Source organism: Schistocerca americana, chromosome X, assembly GCF_021461395.2.
Source record: "Schistocerca americana isolate TAMUIC-IGC-003095 chromosome X, iqSchAmer2.1, whole genome shotgun sequence".
In the NCBI taxonomy this organism is placed as follows: Eukaryota; Metazoa; Arthropoda; class Insecta; order Orthoptera; family Acrididae; genus Schistocerca; species Schistocerca americana.
The window spans coordinates 183007489-183028118 of record NC_060130.1 but is presented as its reverse complement, the minus strand read 5'-3'; the positions used below and the strand labels follow the sequence as shown (position 1 = coordinate 183028118).

The 20630-nt window shown below is 43.4% G+C and overlaps 1 protein-coding gene across 3 annotated transcripts in view; it reads right to left on the bottom strand.

Moving 5' to 3' along the window:
• LOC124555375 (organic cation transporter protein-like) overlaps positions 1–20630 on the bottom strand; it is a 448833-nt gene that overhangs the window by 111349 nt on the left and 316854 nt on the right. For all 3 annotated transcript variants that reach the window (XM_047129264.1, XM_047129265.1, XM_047129266.1), the window contains exon 2: positions 19430–19674. In XM_047129264.1, coding sequence (XP_046985220.1) covers positions 19430–19669 — 240 coding nt within the window. In that variant the 5' untranslated portion in view covers positions 19670–19674. The remainder of the gene's footprint in view (positions 1–19429; positions 19675–20630) is intronic.

Sequence of the window (20630 nt, the reverse complement as noted above, 5' to 3'; positions counted from 1 at the left end):
GGTGGACATTAATATGGGTTTTGTTCACCTTCGCCTTTATGACGGCCTTTATGAGGTGTCTGAATGACTGTGGAGCAATGGTAGCTCGTTCTTCTGATGCGCCGAAACCAGAGAAGGTCGTGATGTTGCACGCTGGAGTGTGGAGCAAAATAGAAGTTCTAACTCATTCCAAAACTTTTCCACTGGCTTCAGGTTGGGACTTTGGGTAGATCTGTCCCTCTTAGGAATGTTATTTTCCACAAACCATTGCCTCACAGATGCTGTTTTATAACAGGGTACATTGTCGCTGATACAATCACGTATCCGAACTGTTCGTCAACTGTACAGAGTACACAAGGCTGTGAAATGTGTTCGTATCATACCGCATTTAGCGTTGCTTTAAGCATCGTTAGGGGACCACAGTCTAACCAGGAAAACACACCCATATCATAATACCACATCCAACGTACTTCCATATTTCTCTGTCGGCACAACACCCGATGACAGGTAATGTTATCCAGTCATTCGCCAGACTCACTGCATTCCATCAGATCACTTTAAATTACACGTGTCCAGTCACCCACCGCCCAGGGAAGTCGCTCATTACACCATCTCAAGTGTCGTCCTTTGTACGCAGTTACTCAACAAGATAAGTGGTTTCCAAACTTTAAATCACCCTATATATGGCTGTATATATGTTCCAAATCTCCTAACCAACTTGACCGATTTCAACCAAACTTGGTGCACATATTACTTACTGTCTGGAAGGAATCGCTGTGGTGGTAATAACCACCTATGTATCAAAGGTATGGGGGTGGGGGAGAGAACGCAGTCTACCCCACAACGTGCCAGTTCTCATACTATAGTAACTCAGAATTTTGAGAATGAGGCCACTTAGTGGCTTACTACAAACTTTGCACATAATTTCAAACCTTTGCGAAACTGTTTCTCACTGATAACCCTCACAGAACGATGAAAGGTAAACAGTTTATCGGGTACGAAGTGCAACAATAAAGTAATGAGACTGATTTTCTTTGCAAGATGTGGCAACCCTGCAGGCTTGCGTAGGCACAATATCTTTGACCTTGGTCTACAAGCTGCTTCTAGTCCAAGTGGCACATCGATGCAACTGCTCAGTCGTGAGTTGTGCTGTAATAAGTTAACACATGTTTGTGTCTTTGGTCACGGAAATGGAACCGCATAATATTGCGCAACGGTATGCCATTTCTTTTTGCGTTAAATTGGGCGAAAACGCGACGACAACTTACATAACTTACGGTAAGCTTAAGAAGACTTTTGGAGAGGTTATGTTAAGAGCTCAAGTTTTTCGTTGGCATAAAATGTTTAGTGAATGCAGAACGAATGTTGAAGATGAAGACCGCAGGGGACGACCATCAACCTCACGGTCGGATGTCAACTTGGCCAGGGTGCGTGAGCTCCTACGATCTGATCGAAGATAATCCGTGAAAATGATTGCAGACGAACTGAACATCAATCGAGAAACGGTTCGTCTAATAATAACTGAAGATCTTGGTATGAGAAAGATTTGTGCAAAAATGGTCCCCAAAAATCTCACACCACAACAGCGAGAAACACGGAAAAATGTGGCAGCCGATCTGTTAGAGCAAACGTAAATCAATCCAGAAATGTTGAGCCGTGTTATCACTGGTGATGAAAGTCCGTTTTTTCAGTACGATCCGGAGACAAAACGCCAAAGTTCGCAATGGTGCTCAAAGGGATCACCCAGGCCAAAAAAGCTCGCATGTCAAAGTCAAAAGTGAAATGCATGCTTGTGTGCTTCTTTGATTCCAGGGGAATTGTTCATAAAGAGTGGGCGCCTCCTTGACGAACAGTTAACCAATATTACTACAAAGAAATTTTAGAAAGACTTCGTAAAAGAGTTCTTTGTGTCCATGCATACATTGCTGATAATTAGATTCTGCATCAGGATAATGCGCCATCCCATACTGCTCTCAGTACAGCAATTTCTAACGTCAAAACAAATTTTAGTACTACCACAGCCACCTTATTCACCAAATAACGCTCCGTGCGACTTTTTTTTATTTCCAAGAGCCAAATCGGTGGTCAAGGGTCACCATTTTGAAACAACGCAAGATGTCCAAAAAGCTGTGACGAGGGTCTTGGAGGATATTACAGACGATGTGTTAGAGAAATGTTACCATCAATGGCAGAAGCGCTGGAAAAAGTGTGTACAATCAGAAGGGAACTACTTTGAAGGAGACAACACTAAACTTAACTAAAACGGTAAGCACCACTTTTTTCACATGTCTCATTACTTTGTTGTCGCACTTCATACTACATTTTACCTGTTTGTGCAGCAAAACTGGCGTACGTAGCGTGACGTTTTAATATACACTCCAGGAAATGGAAAAAAGAACACATTGACACCGGTGTGTCAGACCCACCATACTTGCTCCGGAAACTGCGAGAGGGCTGTACAAGCAATGATCACACGCACGGCACAGCGGACACACCAGGAACCGCGGTGTTGGCCGTCGAATGGCGCTAGCTGCGCAGCATTTGTGCACCGCCGCCGTCAGTGTCAGCCAGTTTGCCGTGGCATACGGAGCTCCATCGCAGTCTTTAACACTGGTAGCATGCCGCGACAGCGTGGACGTGAACCGTATGTGCAGTTGACGGACTTTGAGCGAGGGCGTGTAGTGGGCATGCGGGAGGCCGGGTGGACGTACCGCCGAATTGCTCAACACGTGGGGCGTGAGGTCTCCACAGTACATCGATGTTGTCGCCAGTGGTCGGCGGAAGGTGCACGTGTCCGTCGACCTGGGACCGGACCGCAGCGACGCACGGATGCACGCCAAGACCGTAGGATCCTACGCAGTGCCGTAGGGGACCGCACCGCCACTTCCCAGCAAATTAGGGACACTGTTGCTCCTGGGGTATCGGCGAGGACCATTCGCAACCGTCTCCATGAAGCTGGGCTACGGTCCCGCACACCGTTAGGCCGTCTTCCGCTCACGCCCCAACATCGTGCAGCCCGCCTCCAGTGGTGTCGCGACAGGCGTGAATGGAGGGACGAATGGAGACGTGTCGTCTTCAGCGATGAGAGTCGCTTCTGCCTTGGTGCCAATGATGGTCGTATGCGTGTTTGGCGCCGTGCAGGTGAGCGCCACAATCAGGACTGCATACGACCGAGGCACACAGGGCCAAGACCCGGCATCATGGTGTGGGGAGCGATCTCCTACACTGGCCGTACACCACTGGTGATCGTCGAGGGGACACTGAATAGTGCACGGTACATCCAAACCGTCATCGAACCCATCGTTCTATCATTCCTAGACCGGCAAGGGAACTTGCTGTTCCAACAGGACAATGCACGTCCGCATGTATCCCGTGCCACCCAACGTGCTCTAGAAGGTGTAAGTCAACTACCCTGGCCAGCAAGATCTCCGGATCTGTCCCCCATTGAGCATGTTTGGGACTGGATGAAGCGTCGTCTCACGCGGTCTGCACGTCCAGCACGAACGCTGGTCCAACTGAGGCGCCAGGTGGAAATGGCATGGCAAGCCGTTCCACAGGACTACATCCAGCATCTCTACGATCGTCTCCATGGGAGAATAGCAGCCTGCATTGCTGCGAAAGGTGGATATACACTGTACTAGTGCCTACATTGTGCATGCTCTGTTGCCTGTGTCTATGTGCCTGTGGTTCTGTCAGTGTGACATGTGATGTATCTGACCCCAGGAATGTGTCAATAAAGTTTTCCCTTCCTGGGACAATGAATTCAGTTTAGGAGATACGAGGTCATAAACACTGAATGCGTGAAAAACTCCACATCGTGCAAGACGTTAAAATTTTATTACTTCATTGTTACTCGTTCCAGTCGCAACAGTTTTGGCAGAAAGTATCCACATATGCTCCGGAATGTATTTAGAAATATATATAATTGTATAATACTTAGTTTAGGAGATACGGCATCGTAGCCGGCCGGGGTGGCCGAGCGGTTCTAGGCGCTACAGTCTGGAACCGCGCGACCGCTACTGATGACCGCAGATGCCAAGTCCCATAGTGCTCAGAGCCATTTGAACCATTTTGTGTGAAATATGTTAAGTACATGTAAAATATATTTTCCATGTGCATAGATGGGTAAAGCCGTGGGTAAAAAGTTCGTCTGAAACCCATGTATCGATTTGAACCAAATTTGGTATACACATTAGTTTTGATCTGGAAAGAAATTTTGTGAGGGTAAGAACCACCAGCTACTACTAGGGTGGGGGTGCTAACATGGACAAGGAAGGTTGCAGGAGGTTCAAATGGTTCAAATGGCTCTGAGCACTATGGGACTCAACTGCTGAGGTCATTAGTCCCCTAGAACTTAGAACTAGTTAAACCTAACTAACCTAAGGACATCACAAACATCCATGCCCGAGGCAGGATTCGAACCTGCGACCGTAGCGGTCTTGCGGTTCCAGACTGCAGCGCCTTTAACCGCACGGCCACTTCGGCCGGCGTTGCAGGAGGAGATGGACAGACAGAGAAGGGGAAGGAGAAAGATGGATACACATAGAAGGGAGCAGGAGATGGGCAGAGAGGAGCGAGGAAAATGGACAGAAGAAGGGGGAAGGCGGAGATGGGTAGATAAAGGTTAGAGGAGGACATGGACAGAGATGGGCACAGGAAGAGAGAGGCAGAAAGATAGTGAATAGGAAATGGGCAGAGAAAAGGAAGAGAAGGGGATCGACAGAAGGGGGAGAGGAGGAGTTGGTCAGAGAAAAGAATGGGAGGAGATGAACAGCGAGAGGGGGAGGAGGGGGTGGAGTAATAGAAGACTGAAATACATACATATCCGGGTATTCATCTAGTAGTTGATAAACAATGTGTCTTAGCGATCAGAGTACAAAAGTAAGTCGCCATTGCAGTGTGACTTTTATAAACATGATTAAAGCAAAATATAGAGACCAGCTCATGAGACAATTTTTATAACAAATTATTTAGAAATTAGGTAAGAGATCATTAAATAATGTAGATTCTGATCTTTTGCGCGTTAGGTAAGCAGTGACGGATGACACAATTAACTGGAAAAGTTCAGCTGTGTCTTGCACTGAATGTACGCATCTTAGACTGCTGATACCCAGACGCATCAGGGGTAAGTAGTGTAATTAGAAACTAGATGTAGCTTTAACTTAATTTCATACAAACAACTTAGAATGCATATCTCGAAGCAGATCAGTACTATTTTAGGTTGAAGTTTATGTACTAACAGGTACTGTATTATGAAATTGTGGTATACCTTTCTTTTTCAAATAACTAGTGTGTGTGTGTGTGTGTGTGTGTGTGTGTGTTTTTGTCCATACATAGGACTTCCATTACTAAGTACCTTGTATAATAAATTGTTTTCGATCTTCGAGCATTAAAGCCTGTCTGAATGGAGACATCAAAATTTTTAAAAGTATGAAAGAATTATGATATAACGTGACACGTGGTTCTAGGAATATGGAACAGACTTAATAAAAACCATTAATATGATCTAATAATCAGTTAAAGTATTTAAAGATAAAATCTTATTGAAAGATTTTCTTTTAATTCGATGTTTAACGCTCTATCGAACGCGCGAAGAATGGCTGATGTAATAGGAGTATAGAAGCGACATATGCCTTGGCATAATTCCCCCCCCCCCCCCCCCCCACAAGCCACCATACATAACAAGGCGGTGGGAAAATCGTAGCAAAGTTACCGATATTTTTATTCCATTGGTGAGGACAAATAATTGTCTATATGCATCTAACCTCGTTACCATCACGCGAGATATACGTTGATGGCACAATCTTCTTCGAATAGAAGTTCTCTACATTTACACAACAGGGTTCCATTAGTACTAAGTTGCCTTTCTTCTACCGTTTCCTATATATTTTATTTTAGTATTTCTGTTAAACTTTCGTATGGGCTATACCAACCCGTCAGGATCGTAGAACAGAGCCTTTAAATTTCTTAGAGGTGCGTACATGACTCCAAGCGCTGGAACAATTCTGTAGAACTAGGCGCACTGGTGTTTTATATGCCATTTGCTTCACATACGCATCACATTTACCTACAACTGTTCCAGTAAATCTGACTTCACAATGGCGTTACCTAATGACTTGATTCCCTCCCTTGATATCGCTTGTTAGTATTACCGATAGGATGTCGCGTGCTGGAGGCGTGCACCACTAAACTTGTAATCAGATGGTAAACGGTTCTCTCTCTCGGATGTCGGAATTGTCTTCGGAGGAATGCAGATCGGTGTTACAAAGCTGGCTGATATGCAGAAGCTAATGAATGTTACACCAGAGTGAACAAACAGGGATTTAATTACAGTCAAGGTATCTTCACTCTGAAACAAAACCTAACAATTTGACTGCCTTGAGAACTGTGCTCAAAACAGGTGTTACAGTCTCAAGAAGCGAGTGGACTGCTGGACCACTTAAGAAATTGCAGCAGTCTTCCTCTGAGTGCAGTCCTATCTGTCTACACTACAACTACACAGGCCAACGATATAAAAACTTTTTTGCTGAAGATACCTTATTCTTATGTTTTTTAGGGTGGGAAAGCCAAGTACGATACTTAAAAACCTGTATCACCCACCATTTCTTCACATTTTACAGTTAAATTTATTGAATTAAGCGATTTTTAAAGAATTTAACAGCTTTTATATAGTTAAAGTAAATTAAAATGGTGTAATGAATGATAGATGACGTTAGTATCACTGCTGAAAAACATTTGATGGGAAAGAGGTCGATTCTATTTTTGTGTTAACAGATAACGATTTGTTTACTGTCAACCTGGTGGTGATTGTAAAAACTCTGCTGACACTTTTTGTTATATTTGTGGCGAATTTGTTATTAAAAAAACCAAAGAAACATTACAGACTTTGTGAAAAATGTTTATCATTCTTTGGACCTAAACTTGGTGCTAAAGATAAATCTTGGGCGCCACATAAGGTATGTTATGTGTGTGTTGAAGATATGAGAAAATTGTCCAAAAAGGAGAAAAATCCTTTAGATTTGCTGTTCCTGTGATATGGAGGGAGCCAAGAAATAATTCCGATGATTGCTACTTTTTCAGTGTTGATATTACTGGTCATAATTCGAAAAACTAGAACGTAATAAGCTAACCTAACCTTCTGTCCACCATCCGACCAGTAGGGCATGGTGTAAATTTGCCGGTTCCTGAACCACAAGATGATTTAAATTCTTTTCTGATGTACAATCTGATTTAGATAAACCAGATGATGATGAATTCCATTGTAATACAGAAAGTATAGAGCCCAAATTGTTTACTCAGACCGAGTTTAACGATTTGATTAGGGATCTGGGCTTAACGAAAGAAAAAGCTGAATTGCTTGGCTCTAGATTAAAGGAAAAAATCTTATTGGCAGTTGTAACCGGCATATACATGTATAGAAAGACAGAGCAGGAATTTTCGAAGTTCTTCAAACAAGGTGATTTAGTGTATTGCTCAGACATTCCCAGTCTGATGAATGAGTTTGGTATTGAATACAAAATGGAAGACTGGAGGCTGTTTGATTCATTCAAAACTAGTTTAAAGGCTGTTTTATTACACAATGGTAACATGTATGCATCTGTACCTTTGGACATTCTGTACATATGAAAGAATTCTATGAAAAACCTAGAAATAACGCTAAATAAAACAGGCTCCTTGGTCAGCAAGGTGCCTTTACCAAATTTCCATGTTTCTTGTGTGAACGGGACAGTACGGCTAAGGATCAACACTGACGCAGAAAGAACTGGCCTGTGAGGGAGTCTTTAAAACCTGGTGAGAAGAACATTCTACGCAAAAACCTTGTAGTTCCAAAAAACCTACTCCTACCACCTCCACATATAAAGTTAGGCCTAATGAAACAGTTTGTAAAGGCTTTGCCTACAAGTGGACCATGTTTTAAGTATCCCTGCCAAAAGTTTCCACACCTTTCAGAAGCTACACTAAAAGGCGTCATTGTCGGACCTGACATTAGAAAATTGATGTTTGGTGTTAACTTTAAATCCACAATTACCTTAAATGAGAAAGCATGGGTATCATTCAAGCAAGTCGTTACAAAGTTCTTAGGACATGAAAAAAGACCCAGAATATGTTTTTATTATAGCTACAATGTTAAAGAAGTTTAATACTTTAGGATGTTTAATGAGCTTGAAAGTTTACTTTTTGAACAGTCACCTTGATTACTTCCCGGACAATATGGGAGATGTTAGAGAGGAGCAAGGAGAGCTTTTCACCAGGATATTAAAGTGATAGAAAAACGCTACCAAGGCTGCTGGAACACCAACATGATGGGGGACTGCTGTTGGTCACTTCACCGAGAAGTTCAGCAAGCGACTCGTCGTAGAAAAAGCTACTCAAGAAGCTTTAATGAAAAAATCGAAAGAAAAAACAAACCAATTCCATCTGACAAGTGAAACCTCTATTAACACACATCATTGCTTCAAGTAGCTTAATGTAAATACAAACCTTGCTTATGTTGTAGCAAAGCGTTTCATTAATTTCCGTGTTTATCGTATAACATAGGATTTTTATACCGTATAATAAAAAGCATAATGCTCGAAAACTATGGGTGATACAAAAGAAACTAAAACTAGAATTGGATTCAACTCATAAAAATCTATCAAGTTCAGCTAGCAAAGTAAAAAACAATTACAAAAAAGTTTTCGTTGGCATGTGTTATCGTCAGGCACATTCAAATTATATTTAATGACTTTTATCTGATTTGATAACTGCTGAAAGCAGTTCGGTGGAAGTTTCACTACCGCGTATAATCTCGTAAGGCCGATATAAACAGAGAGATAAACACGTTAAACGTTAAAAAAAGGACCGAATGGATATTGCTAGCGCTTTCCCTTAGCGAGCACCTGTGGAATTACTTCTGCTGCAACAAATACTGCTTGTAACTGATACTTTCACTAGAGCATGCAGCAGTGCGCGATCGACAACACTCAGTAATCACTTTCAGCCTGGGAGCCGAATCATTACTAAGATGAGCTTATTTATCCAAATACGCTGACGGAAAAAAACCACAACACCAACAAAGAGTTGCACGACGTGAAACTTGGTAGTCGTGTTCCTCCATCTGAAAGATAATGTCTGTCCAAATTTCGCTCCAGTCGCATAAAAATGTCGCTAGCTGCGCCACTATGAGGATACAAATCAGGTTTGCTTTAAATACACGCTGTAACGGTCGTAGACTTAGAGAAAGCTTTTGACAATGTTGACTGGAATACCCTCTTTCAAATTCTGAAGGTGGCAGGGGTAAAATACAGGGAGCGAAAAGCTATTTACAATTTGAACAGAAACCAGATGGCGGTTATGAGTTGAGGGGCATGAAAGGGAAGCATGGTTGGGAAGGGAGTGAGACAGGGTTGTAGCCTGTCCCCGATGTTATTTAATCTGTATATTGAGCAAGCAGTATATGAAACAAAAGAAAAATTCGGAGTAGGTATTAAAATCCATGGAGATCAAATTAAAAAAAATGAGGTTCGCCGATCACATTGTAATTCAGTCAGACAGAAAAGGGCTTGGAAGAGCAGCTGAATGGACTGGACAGTGTCTCGAAAGGAGGATATAAGATGAACATCAACAAAAGCAAAACGAGGATAATGGAATGTAGTCGAATTAAGTCGGGTGATGCTGAAGGAATTATATTAGGGAACGAGACACTTAAAGTAGTGGATGAGTTTTGCTATTTGGGGAGCAAAATAACTGATGGCCAAAGTAGAGAGGATATAAAATGTAGACTGGCAATAGCAAGGAGTGCGTTTCTGAAGAAGAAAAATTTGTTAACATCGAGTATAGATTTAAGTGTCAGGAAGTCGTTTCTGAAAGTATTTGTATGGAGTGTAGCCTTGTATGGAAGTGAAACATGGACGATAAATAGTTTGGACAAGAAGAGAATAGAAGCTTTGGAAGAATGCTGAAGATTACATGGGTAGATCACATAACTAATGAGGAGGTATTGAACAGAATTGGGGAGAAATTTGTGGCACAACTTGACTAGAAGGAGGGATCGGTTGGTAGGACATGTTCTGAGGCATCGAGGGATCACCAATTTAGAACTGGAGGGCAGCGTGGAGGGTAAAAATCGTAGAGGGAGACAAAGAGATGAATAAACTAAGCAGATTCAGAAGGATGTAGGTTGCAGTAGGTACTGCGAGATGATGAAGCTTGCACAGGATAGAGTAGCATGGAGAGCTGCATCAAACCAGTCTCTGGACTAAAGACTAAAACAACAACAACACCAACAACGTTCGTGACCGTTAGATACATTTAAGATTGGACGTGGTGAGCCGATGTCAGTCAAGAATGGCTTTAAGGCGACAAGGACGCCATTACCAACACCTCAATGAGTTTATATGAGATCGTGTAATAGGGCTACGATAATCTGGATGTTCCTTCTACGATATTGCAGAAAGACGTAAAAGAATGTAGCCGTTGTACATGATTGCTGGCAGCGATGGTCACGAGAATGTACAGTTCCAAGAATACCGGGCTCTGGACGGCCACGTGACACCACCGGGAGGGAAAGCCATCGTGTTAGGCGTGTGGCTCTGGCGCATAGTACTGCAACTGCAATCTGCGCAGCAGTTGCCATCATAGTGGCATAACACTGTTACAAATCCGTTACAGCTCTAAGCCAGACTCCCTGTAGCATACATTCCACTGACCCCAAACTACCGCCATTTGCGACTTTAGTGGTGTCAATAGAAAACTTCTTGGAGTTCAGGGTGGAGGGTGTGACCGCTCAAAGTCATTCAATACGATCACAACGACACCCCTCGATCGACGTTACCACTCGTGGTGTCACTCGCCTTCATACATGGCAGTGAACGTTTGAAAATTCGTGACCCTAGCTCAGTTGTCGTGAATTGATTTAAATGTTATTCCTGGCTGACTCTTAATTCAATTACTGTCACGGGGGTGAGGAGAAAGAACACATCCTGGTGATACCAGCATTATGCGTATTTAGATGTTCGATTAATCTGAATGGTTTGCAATGATCCAGCGGTTCTATTCGAACTCTGTGCTGATGTACCGACAAGGACCATTTTCGCAGATAAACAAGCAAGTACGTAATGGATGTTCAGTTTCTCAATATAGTTCGTCGCACTCACACATTATACATCCGCTGTAAGAACATTTTTCATGCTTTACATTTCTGGTGTCCCACAATATTGGTTGGCTAAATATTATGACGATACGTTGTATAAAACTTCCACAGATATTGTTTATCATGTAGTCAAGACTACGTAATGAAGCCAAAATCGTGGATAAAATTGAAATGTAGTTTGTTTATTAACACATTTCTTTTCACTAACTAAATTTGAAATATGAATCGGGATTGGGGGTGATGATCCTATCCTTCTCTTCAGTATTAAAATGGTCGATATCGTGTTCTGAACAACGCGTGTCATATAATGTCCAAATATCGACACGACCCAGGCTATCAATTAGGGCACTTAAATGTCTATTCTTCGCTCTCGAAATGTTCGATGTGATTGTCTTTCACACGCAGGGTTCAATTTAACGGTGTATTCACTGTTTTTAGTGTTTTAGGTCCCCGTTAATTAATATCTGGTAGTTAGTAAGCGAACTATTTTTATGCTGGCGCGTTGTTTGTATCAGTTACCCCCGCAACCGTCCAAGGATAAGATTCTCTTTACGTTCCGCGCACATGCGTTTCACAATTTCATAAAATGCAGAATTACGTAAACTATAGCTTTCCGTTGCGTACAACTTTCGTGGGTTCCACAACCATAATAGTTTCCCAAGAGTATTTTTCCCAGATAACACAAAGTTCGAATTATGTTGTCGGAATCATTTTCACTTCACCCGACAATAAACGTCTCTGATCACTTCGTCACACGTAATGTATTTTAAACGTGCTTGAAGAGTCTTTAAATAATCTCCTTAACGAATTTCGCAGTCGCATACCACTTTTTCATCGACTAGCCCGATCGCGATAACTGAAGGTAGAGAGCTCAATAATGTGTTACATGTTCTTGTGTATGTATTAAAAAACAAACGCGCCCCTATGTCTTTCTGTCCCGCTTGATCTTTGCTACTTTGCTTTTTATTACTTTTCATTATATTGCTTCTTAGTAATACTGTGCAGTTATTAAAGTTTCGTATTACTTTTCCCTTTTTAATTCTTCCAAAATAAAGTCTATATATCCACGATTTTAATTAATATGATGCTAATTGACACTCCTGCCCGCAAAGTACCGTTATAAGGGCTGTTGTGTTTTGTGATGAAAGCTGGTTCTGCCCTGCTGCCAGTGATGCCTGTGTAGGGTTGGTAAGGAGGAGGCCAGGTGAGGGCCTGCAAAAGACCTCTGCCAGGCACTTAAATGTGATTTGCAGAGTGTCCATGTAGATGTAGATGCTTGCTAGACAAACTGGACCTACACCTGGAATTATGGCCTGGAGTGCGATTTCGTATGCCAGCAGGAGCACTCTTATCACACACACCGTGACTGCAAATCTGTAGGCGCCTCAGTCTGGAACCGCGCGACAGCAACGATCGCAGGTTCGAATACTGCCTCGGGCATGGATGTGTGTAATGTCCTTATGTTAGTTAGGTTTAAGTAGTTCTGGGGGACTGATGACCTCAGAAGTGAAGTCCCACAGTGCTCAGAGCCATTTTTGCACATCTGTACGTCAGTCTCGTGATTTGATATGTTGTGCTGTCATTCATCAACAGCATACCATGAGGTGTTTCCAACAGGATAACGCTCTCCCAGATACTTCTGCTGTAACCAACTCAACAGAGTGCGGACATGTTGCCTTGGCCCGCTTGATCACCAGATCTATGTCCAATCAAGTATATATGGGCTACCATCGGACGCAAACTCCAGCGTCATCCACAAACAATATTAACCATCCCTGTGTTGACCGACCAAATACAAATAGGCATTGAACTCCATACATATGGCACGTGTACAACAAAATGCATGCACGTTTGCATGTTCAATTCAACATTCTGGCGGCTACACCGGTTATTAATTTACCAGCATTTCGTATTTGCAATAGCCTATCTTTAGCTTAAATTAACCTGTGACCTTGCAATGCCGGCCGTGGTGGCCGAGCGGTTCTAGGCGCTACAGTCTGGAACCGCGCGACCGCTACGGTCGCAGGTTCGAATTCTGCCTCGGGCATGGATATGTGTGATGTCCTTAGGTTAGTTAGGTTTAAGTAGTTCTAAGTTATAGGGGACTGATGACCTCAGAAGTTAAGTTCCATAGTGGTCAGAGCCATTTGAACCCACCTTGCAAATGTTAATCACTTGAATATGTTACCTATACAAATATATTCCCGAAAGTTCACTACTCTACATCGCTTACTTCTTGGTGTTGCGGTTTTTTGTCGTCAGTGTAGCATGTAGAACGTGATACGTAAGCTTACGGTTCCGCCACCGTAGTTAGTATTTACACACATCAAAAAAAGATTTGCACCACCCTGGTTCCCAGAACTCCTGAAGATAGACGTTGACTCCGGATATTGTATCACAGACACAGTCACTTTGATTGTTCAGAAATGTCACTAAAGAAGAATGAAGTCATACATGTATCTCTCACTCGATTTCTCTTTTTGTGCAGATGAGGTGAAGCCATCACAGCTACTTGACGTGAAAATAATGCTATAGTTTAAAAAGCAGTTACAGCAAGCACATCAGGATGGGAATGATGTCAGATCGTGAATGAATGCAACCCAGTGGTGGCTTTGAAAAATTCTCAACACAGTGATATTATCTTTGGATGAGTGGATTTGTCTGTGTGATACTTAGATGCAAACTGCGGCCATGTTCAATGGAATTGCACAAACTCAGTGACACCAGGTGATCATACGATCTCTGTGGGCAGTTTCCCACAGATGGTTAAACTCTCTAACTAGAGGCAGAGTAAGAACGCAACCACCAGGATCGTAGCCCTTTGTAGTATATGCTTACTTCAAGAGCCTCCTCACTTTTGTGACACGCTATGACGATGATCCCACAGCCTTTCATACAAGTTTCATTGAGGGTGCATACCGTACGCAGTGGTGTACTAGGTTGTATGAACATTTGACTCAAATCTTAATCATTTTGAATCAGATGTAAGGGATAATTCAGTGAGATAGTATCTCCCCGAGCTCTCTCAACTTGTAAGGAATGTTGATGACATTAATCACACCAACTTTCCAGTGACCAAATTGCAGCAGAACGATATATTAAACAAGAATGCAGTTGGCTGTCATATCCGTGGATTCCCATTAGACAGAGAAGCAGCAACTCTATGTGTGGACCACAGTCAACTAACGGAGAAGTTCCAATGGAGCACAAAAAGCATGCAACTTGAAACACCAACTGCCATGACACACGTTTTCTTCCACAATATGAGGGGGTATGATGCTTCTGATAAGTTTAGTGTCCCACCAGAGAACATTGAAAAATTCATTTCATCGTACAGTTGAATGACCAAGAACGTTACACTCAGGTTCCTAGCCTCGCTTCGATTTGTGCACGCACTACTTCAGAAACTTGCTGAGACACTGTGTCAGCAGAACATGCTCGTCACTAGAGCTGCACATCCTTATCATGCGAAGCTTCCGCTCATGACGAATAAAGGGCCCTTCCCAATCAAATATCTGGATCTGATAGAGATGCAACAAAATCATCCTGCCTGACATTTCATTCACCAGTAATCTTAAGGGCAGTGCTATAGCGGATGCAAAGTATAGCCATGTGGTGAATCTTTGGCAAGAATTTGACATTTCTTATTTTGGGAAGTGTGAAAAGATTTATACTAATACACTTGCTTGCGGATTTTTTAGAGAAATTCTGAAGTGTATACATGACCACATACATGACAGATCCTGATTTCTATTACACTGTGCTAAGGCTTTTGTGGGAACAATGAAGAAAAAGGAACATGTCAACATCAACATACTGGTTGATGTGGACAAGCTGCTCTTCTTTGAACGTGGAATTTTTGGGGGTCTTTGTCAGTGTACCTACGGGCATGCCAAGGAAAATAGCTCACAAATGGGTGGAGAGTTCAATGCATCTGATGATTTCAGTTACAGCCTATACCTGGATGTTAACAATTTACATGGGCACGCTATGCAACATTGTCTCCCAGTTGGTGGCTTTCAATGGCTGGGTGGTAGGGAACTGGTCAGATTAGGTAAAGTCTTCACTCTGGCAATGGATTATGCGGTAGGTTGTATTGTGGAGGCAGATCTGGCAAATGCTAATAGTGTGAATGATGTACACAGCAGTTTGCTGCTATGTCCAAAGTGACTAGTTCCAAGGAACGTTCCCATCCCAAGGAGAACACTGGGGAGTAAACAGAGATTAGGTACAGTCTTGACTCTGGCAATGGATTCTGCGGTAGGTTGTATTGTGGAGGCAGATCTGGCAAATGCTAATAGTGTGAATGATGTACACAGCAGTTTGCTGCTATGTCCAAAGTGACTAGTTCCAAGGAACGTTTCCATACCCAAGGAGAACACTGGGGAGTAAACAGAGATAAGGTAAAGTCTTCACTCTGGCAATGGATTCTGCGGTAGGTTGTATTGTGGAGGCAGATCTGGCAAATGCTAATAGTGTGCATGATGTACACAGCAGTTTGCTGCTATGTCCAAAGTGACTAGTTCCAAGGAACGTTCCCATACCCAAGGAGAACACTGGGGAGTAAACAGAGATTAGGTAAAGTCTTGACTTTGGCAATGGATTCTGCGGTAGGTTGTATTGTGGAGGCAGATCTGGCAAATGGTAATAGTATGAATGATGTACACAGCAGTTTGCTGCTATGTCCAAAGTGACTAGTTCCAAGGAACGTTTCCATACCCAAGGAGAACACTGGGGAGTAAACAGAGATTAGGTAAAGTCTTGACTTTGGCAATGGATTCTGCGGTAGGTTGTATTGTGGAGGCAGATCTGGCAAATGCTAATAGTGTGCATGATGTACACAGCAGTTAGCTGCTATGTCCAAAGTGACTAGTTCCCAGGAACGTTTCCATACCCAAGGAGAACACTGGGGAGTAAACAGAGATTAGGTAAAGTCTTGACTCTGGCAATGGATTCTGCGGTAGGTTGTATTGTGGAGGCAGATTTGGCAAATGCTAATAGTGTGCATGATGTACACAGCAGTTTGCTGCTATGTCCAAAGTGACTAGTTCCAAGGAACGTTTCCATCCCCAAGGAGAACACTGGGGAGTAAACAGAGATGCATTATGCACTATGGAAACCACCAACTGTGTGTCAGTAAGGAAATGACACTGATTAGCTACCCACACTACCCTCATGCTGATTGAAAGAGGTTATTGATTGAAATACCGAACAGAGGGTTCTCGTGATGTATGACTTTGAAAAAGATATTTTTAAACTAACCAATAATGCAATATTTAGAAAAATAATGTAGAATTTGAACAACTATCATAAAATTCACGTTTGCCAGTGGGAGGGGCATCATGACGCTAAGAATTATGTTGCCAGGCGAAATTTTAAATACCCTAGAATCATCAATCAAGAATTAGTAAATCTGGAGATGGATAATTATGTCGGTATGTGTATGTTGGACTCTTCAAACTACACATGCACCAACTTCAATATGGGTTCACGAAAACTCATTTTGCAGATCTAAAGTTACTTTATATAGATGTTGACAACTTCTTTTATTTGGTGAATGGTTGCAATCCATATGAAATAACAAGGAGCCCCTCGACACATGCAACACGTTTGGGTACGTGGCTGATGATCCTTGTGGTGTAAGATTAGCAAGCGAAGACGTTGTCAGCCTCCTGAAAGACAAGGTGAATGAGTTGCACATTGTGGAGTTTGTCGGCCTTAGACGAAAAATGTATGTATACTATAAGAAGACAGGTGCCACCCATACATGGGCAATGGATGTGCATCATGTGGCTTCAATGTCTCTCATGATTGATGATTACAAGGAGTGTCTCTGCGGTTGTGTTGGTGGTACTCTACCTTCTCCGCCATATATAGTGCACCAAGTAAGTGCATACTGGATTATGAGACCATATGGTACACACTGTATCGCAACTGAAAATTGGTCTATCATGCCATGATGACAAACAGTTCATCTGTCAGAATGGAATCAAAGCCTTGCACACTCACACTTTTCACCTAGGTGATGGAGAGAAAATGTGTGGGCATATTTGATGTCTATGTAGTGAAAATGTTTGTGTGTGTCTGTGCACGTATGCTGCGTAGCTTTTCTTCACCTTCTGCTAGTCGTCCCAGTCCGTACCGTAAATAGTTTAAATTATGAAATGAAAGGCAGTTTAGAGAGACAGTCAACCATTTTTTTCTGGTTTTAAATTCAGCTAACATTTTTGGATATATGAACATGTACAAAAAGGTACATATTTAATTAGCAACATGAGGTACAGGTGATGCTCTTGCTTACTGCGTACAGACGCACGACACACATCGAACCTAGTAGCGAAAGCATCCTCTGAAGTGTTCTTATGAGGAAGTTCCGTGGTTGTGATAAAATCACACACACATACCCACTACCTGACATGATAATTCACAGTACACTCAATGGCAGAGCTAGCATACTACAGGTTTCTGAACGTTAATTTCTGAAAGTGAGTGCACTGTGTAATATTGTCGTTGTTGTATACTTTAATTTTCCGTCGGTAGTCCCCAACACACATTGTATGACAGGCCAGACATAAAGGAGCCATTTGATCGAATAGGGAAGTTATCTTTCCAAACTTTTGACATTGTTCGTATCTTTCATAGGGTGAAAGCACTAAATTGGGGATTTTCACATTACCACTGTGTTTATCAATAGAGGACATGTCCACACCTTCACGTTCGCTTCCACTTATACACTACTGGCCATTAAAATTGCTACACCAAGAAGAAATGCAGATGATAAACGGGTATTCATTGGACAAATACATTATACTAGAACTGACATGTGATTACATTTTCACGCAATTTGGGTGCATAGATCCTGAGAAATCAGTACCCAGAACAACCACCTCTGGCCGAAATAACGGCACTGATACGCCTGGGCATTGAGTCAAACAGAGCTTGGATGGCGTGTACAGGTACAGCCGCCCATGCAGCTTCAACACGATACCACAGTTCATCCAGAGTAGTGACTGGCGTATTGTGACGAGCCAGTTGCTCGGCCACTATTGACCAGACGTTTTCAGTTGGTGAGAGATCTGGAAATGTGCTGGCCAGGGCAGAAGTTGAACATTTTCTGTATCCAGAAAGGCCCGTACAGGACCTGCAACATGCGGTCGTGCATTATCCTGCTGAAATGTAGGGTTTCTCAGGGATCGAATGACTGGTAGAGCCACGGTTCGTAACACATCTGAAATGTAACGTCCACTGTTCAAAGTGTCGTCAATGCGAACAAGAGGTGACCGAGTCCTGTAACCAATGGCACCCCATACCACCACGCCGGGTGATACGCCAGTATGGCGATGACTAATAAACGCTTCCAATCTGCGTTCAACGCGATGTCGCCAAACACGGATGCGACCATCATAATGCTGTAAACAGGACCTGGATTGATACGAAAAAATGACGTTTTGCCATTCGTGCACCCACGTTCGTAGTTGAGTACACCATCGCAGGCGCTCCTGTCTGCGATGCAGTGTCAAGGGTAACCGCAACCATGGTCTCCGAGCTGATAGTCCATGCTGCTGCAAACGTCGTCGAACTGTTCGTGCAGATGGTTGTTGTCTTGGAAACGTCCCCATCTGTTGACTCAGGGATCGAGACGTGGCTGCACGATCCGTTACAGCCATGCGGATAAGATGCCTGTCATCTCGACTGCTAGTGATACGAGGCCGTTGGGATGCAGCACGGCGTTCCATATTATCCTCCAGAACCCACCGATTCCATATTCTGCTAACAGTCATTGGATCTCGACCAACGCGAGCAGCAATGTCGCGATATGTAAAACCGCAATCGAGATAGTCTACAATCCGACATTTATCAAAGTCGGAAACGTGATGGTACGCATTTCTCGTCCTTACATGAGGCATCACAACAACGTTTCAGCAGGTAACGCCGGTCAACTGCTGTTTGTGTATAAGAAATCTGTTGGAAACTTTCCTCATGTCAGCACGTTGTAGGTGTCGCCATCGGCGCCAACCTTGTGTGAATGCTCCGAAAAGCTAATCACTTGCATATCACAGCGTATTCTTCCTGTCGGTTAAATTTCGCGTCTGTAGCACGTCATATTCGTGGTGAAGCAATTTTGATGTCCAGTAGTGTAATTGAGACAGAGCACGCTGTAGGTGCGCATGTGGGGACACGCGATGGAACGAGTCGTTCGTCGAAATCATCGTTTCCTGCATTTTCTTCGATCGGCACTTCTTCTATTCATTAACAAGGGTCGATTCCGCGTCAGTCTTACTCGTATTTTTGGAGTAGATTTTTTTCTGAGATGCTGACCTTTTCCGGGCTGGGCAGGTGTGAGAGGTTGCGCCACTGCTCGACGGGCAGGTCGGCGAGCTGCGGCGGCGGCGCGCACCAGAAGTCCTCGTGTGCCGACTGGAAGGTGGGCACGAAGATGTGCCATGTGCACGGTACGTTGAACAGCGCCAGCGCCAGCGTCATGAGCAGCTGCCAGCGGCCGAAGTCGCCGATCAGCTGCGACACCGGCTCGCCGTCGGCCTCTCTCTCCGGCGTCATCGGGGCTACAACGACAAACAAAGCGCGTCACGTCTCGTGTGACGTAGGCAGCACAGCGCAGTAAAGATGAGCATTGGAAGATGGTTTGTTAAACATATTGAATTTTCACTCTGCTCTGAAATCTGGGCTGGTTTAGTAACGTCCTGGCAGATGAAAAATGCGTGCCGAAATTTTCGTCGTTCGCGCGAAATTACTGCATCGGCTGAACTGTCCAGAGCCGAAGCTTCACTTATCAGTACCCATCTGCTACATTATACAGGGTGTTACAAAAAGTTACGGCCAAACTTTCAGGAAACATTCCTCACACTCAAAGAAAGAAAATGTTATGTGGACTTGTATCCGGAAACGCTTACTTTCCATGTTAGAGCTCATTTTATTACTTCTCTTCAAATCACATAATTCATTGAATGGAAACGCACAGCAACAGAACTTACCAGCGTGACTTCAAACACTTTGTTACAGGAAATGTTCAAAATGTCCTCCGTTAGCGAGGATACATGCATCCACCCTCCGTCGCATGGAATCCCTGATGCGCTGATGCAGCCCTGGAGAATGGCGTATTGTATCACAGCCACCAACAATACGAGCACGAAGAGTCTCTACATTTGGTACTGCGGCTGCGTAGACAAGAGCTTTCAAATGCCCCAATAAATGAAAGTCAAGAGAGTTGAGGTCAGGAGAGCGTGGAGGCCATGGAATTGGTCCGCCTCTACCAATCCATCGGTCACCGAATCTGTTGTTGAGAAGCGTACGAGCACTTCGACTGAAATGTGCAGGAGCTCCATCGTGCATGAACCACATGTTATGTCGTACTTGTAAAGACAAATGTTCTAGCAGCACAGGTATAGTATCCCGTATGAAATCATGATAACGTGCTCCATTGAGCGAAGGTGGAAGAACATGGGGTCCAATCAAGACATCGCCAACAATGCCTGCCCAAACGTTCACAGAAAATCTGTGT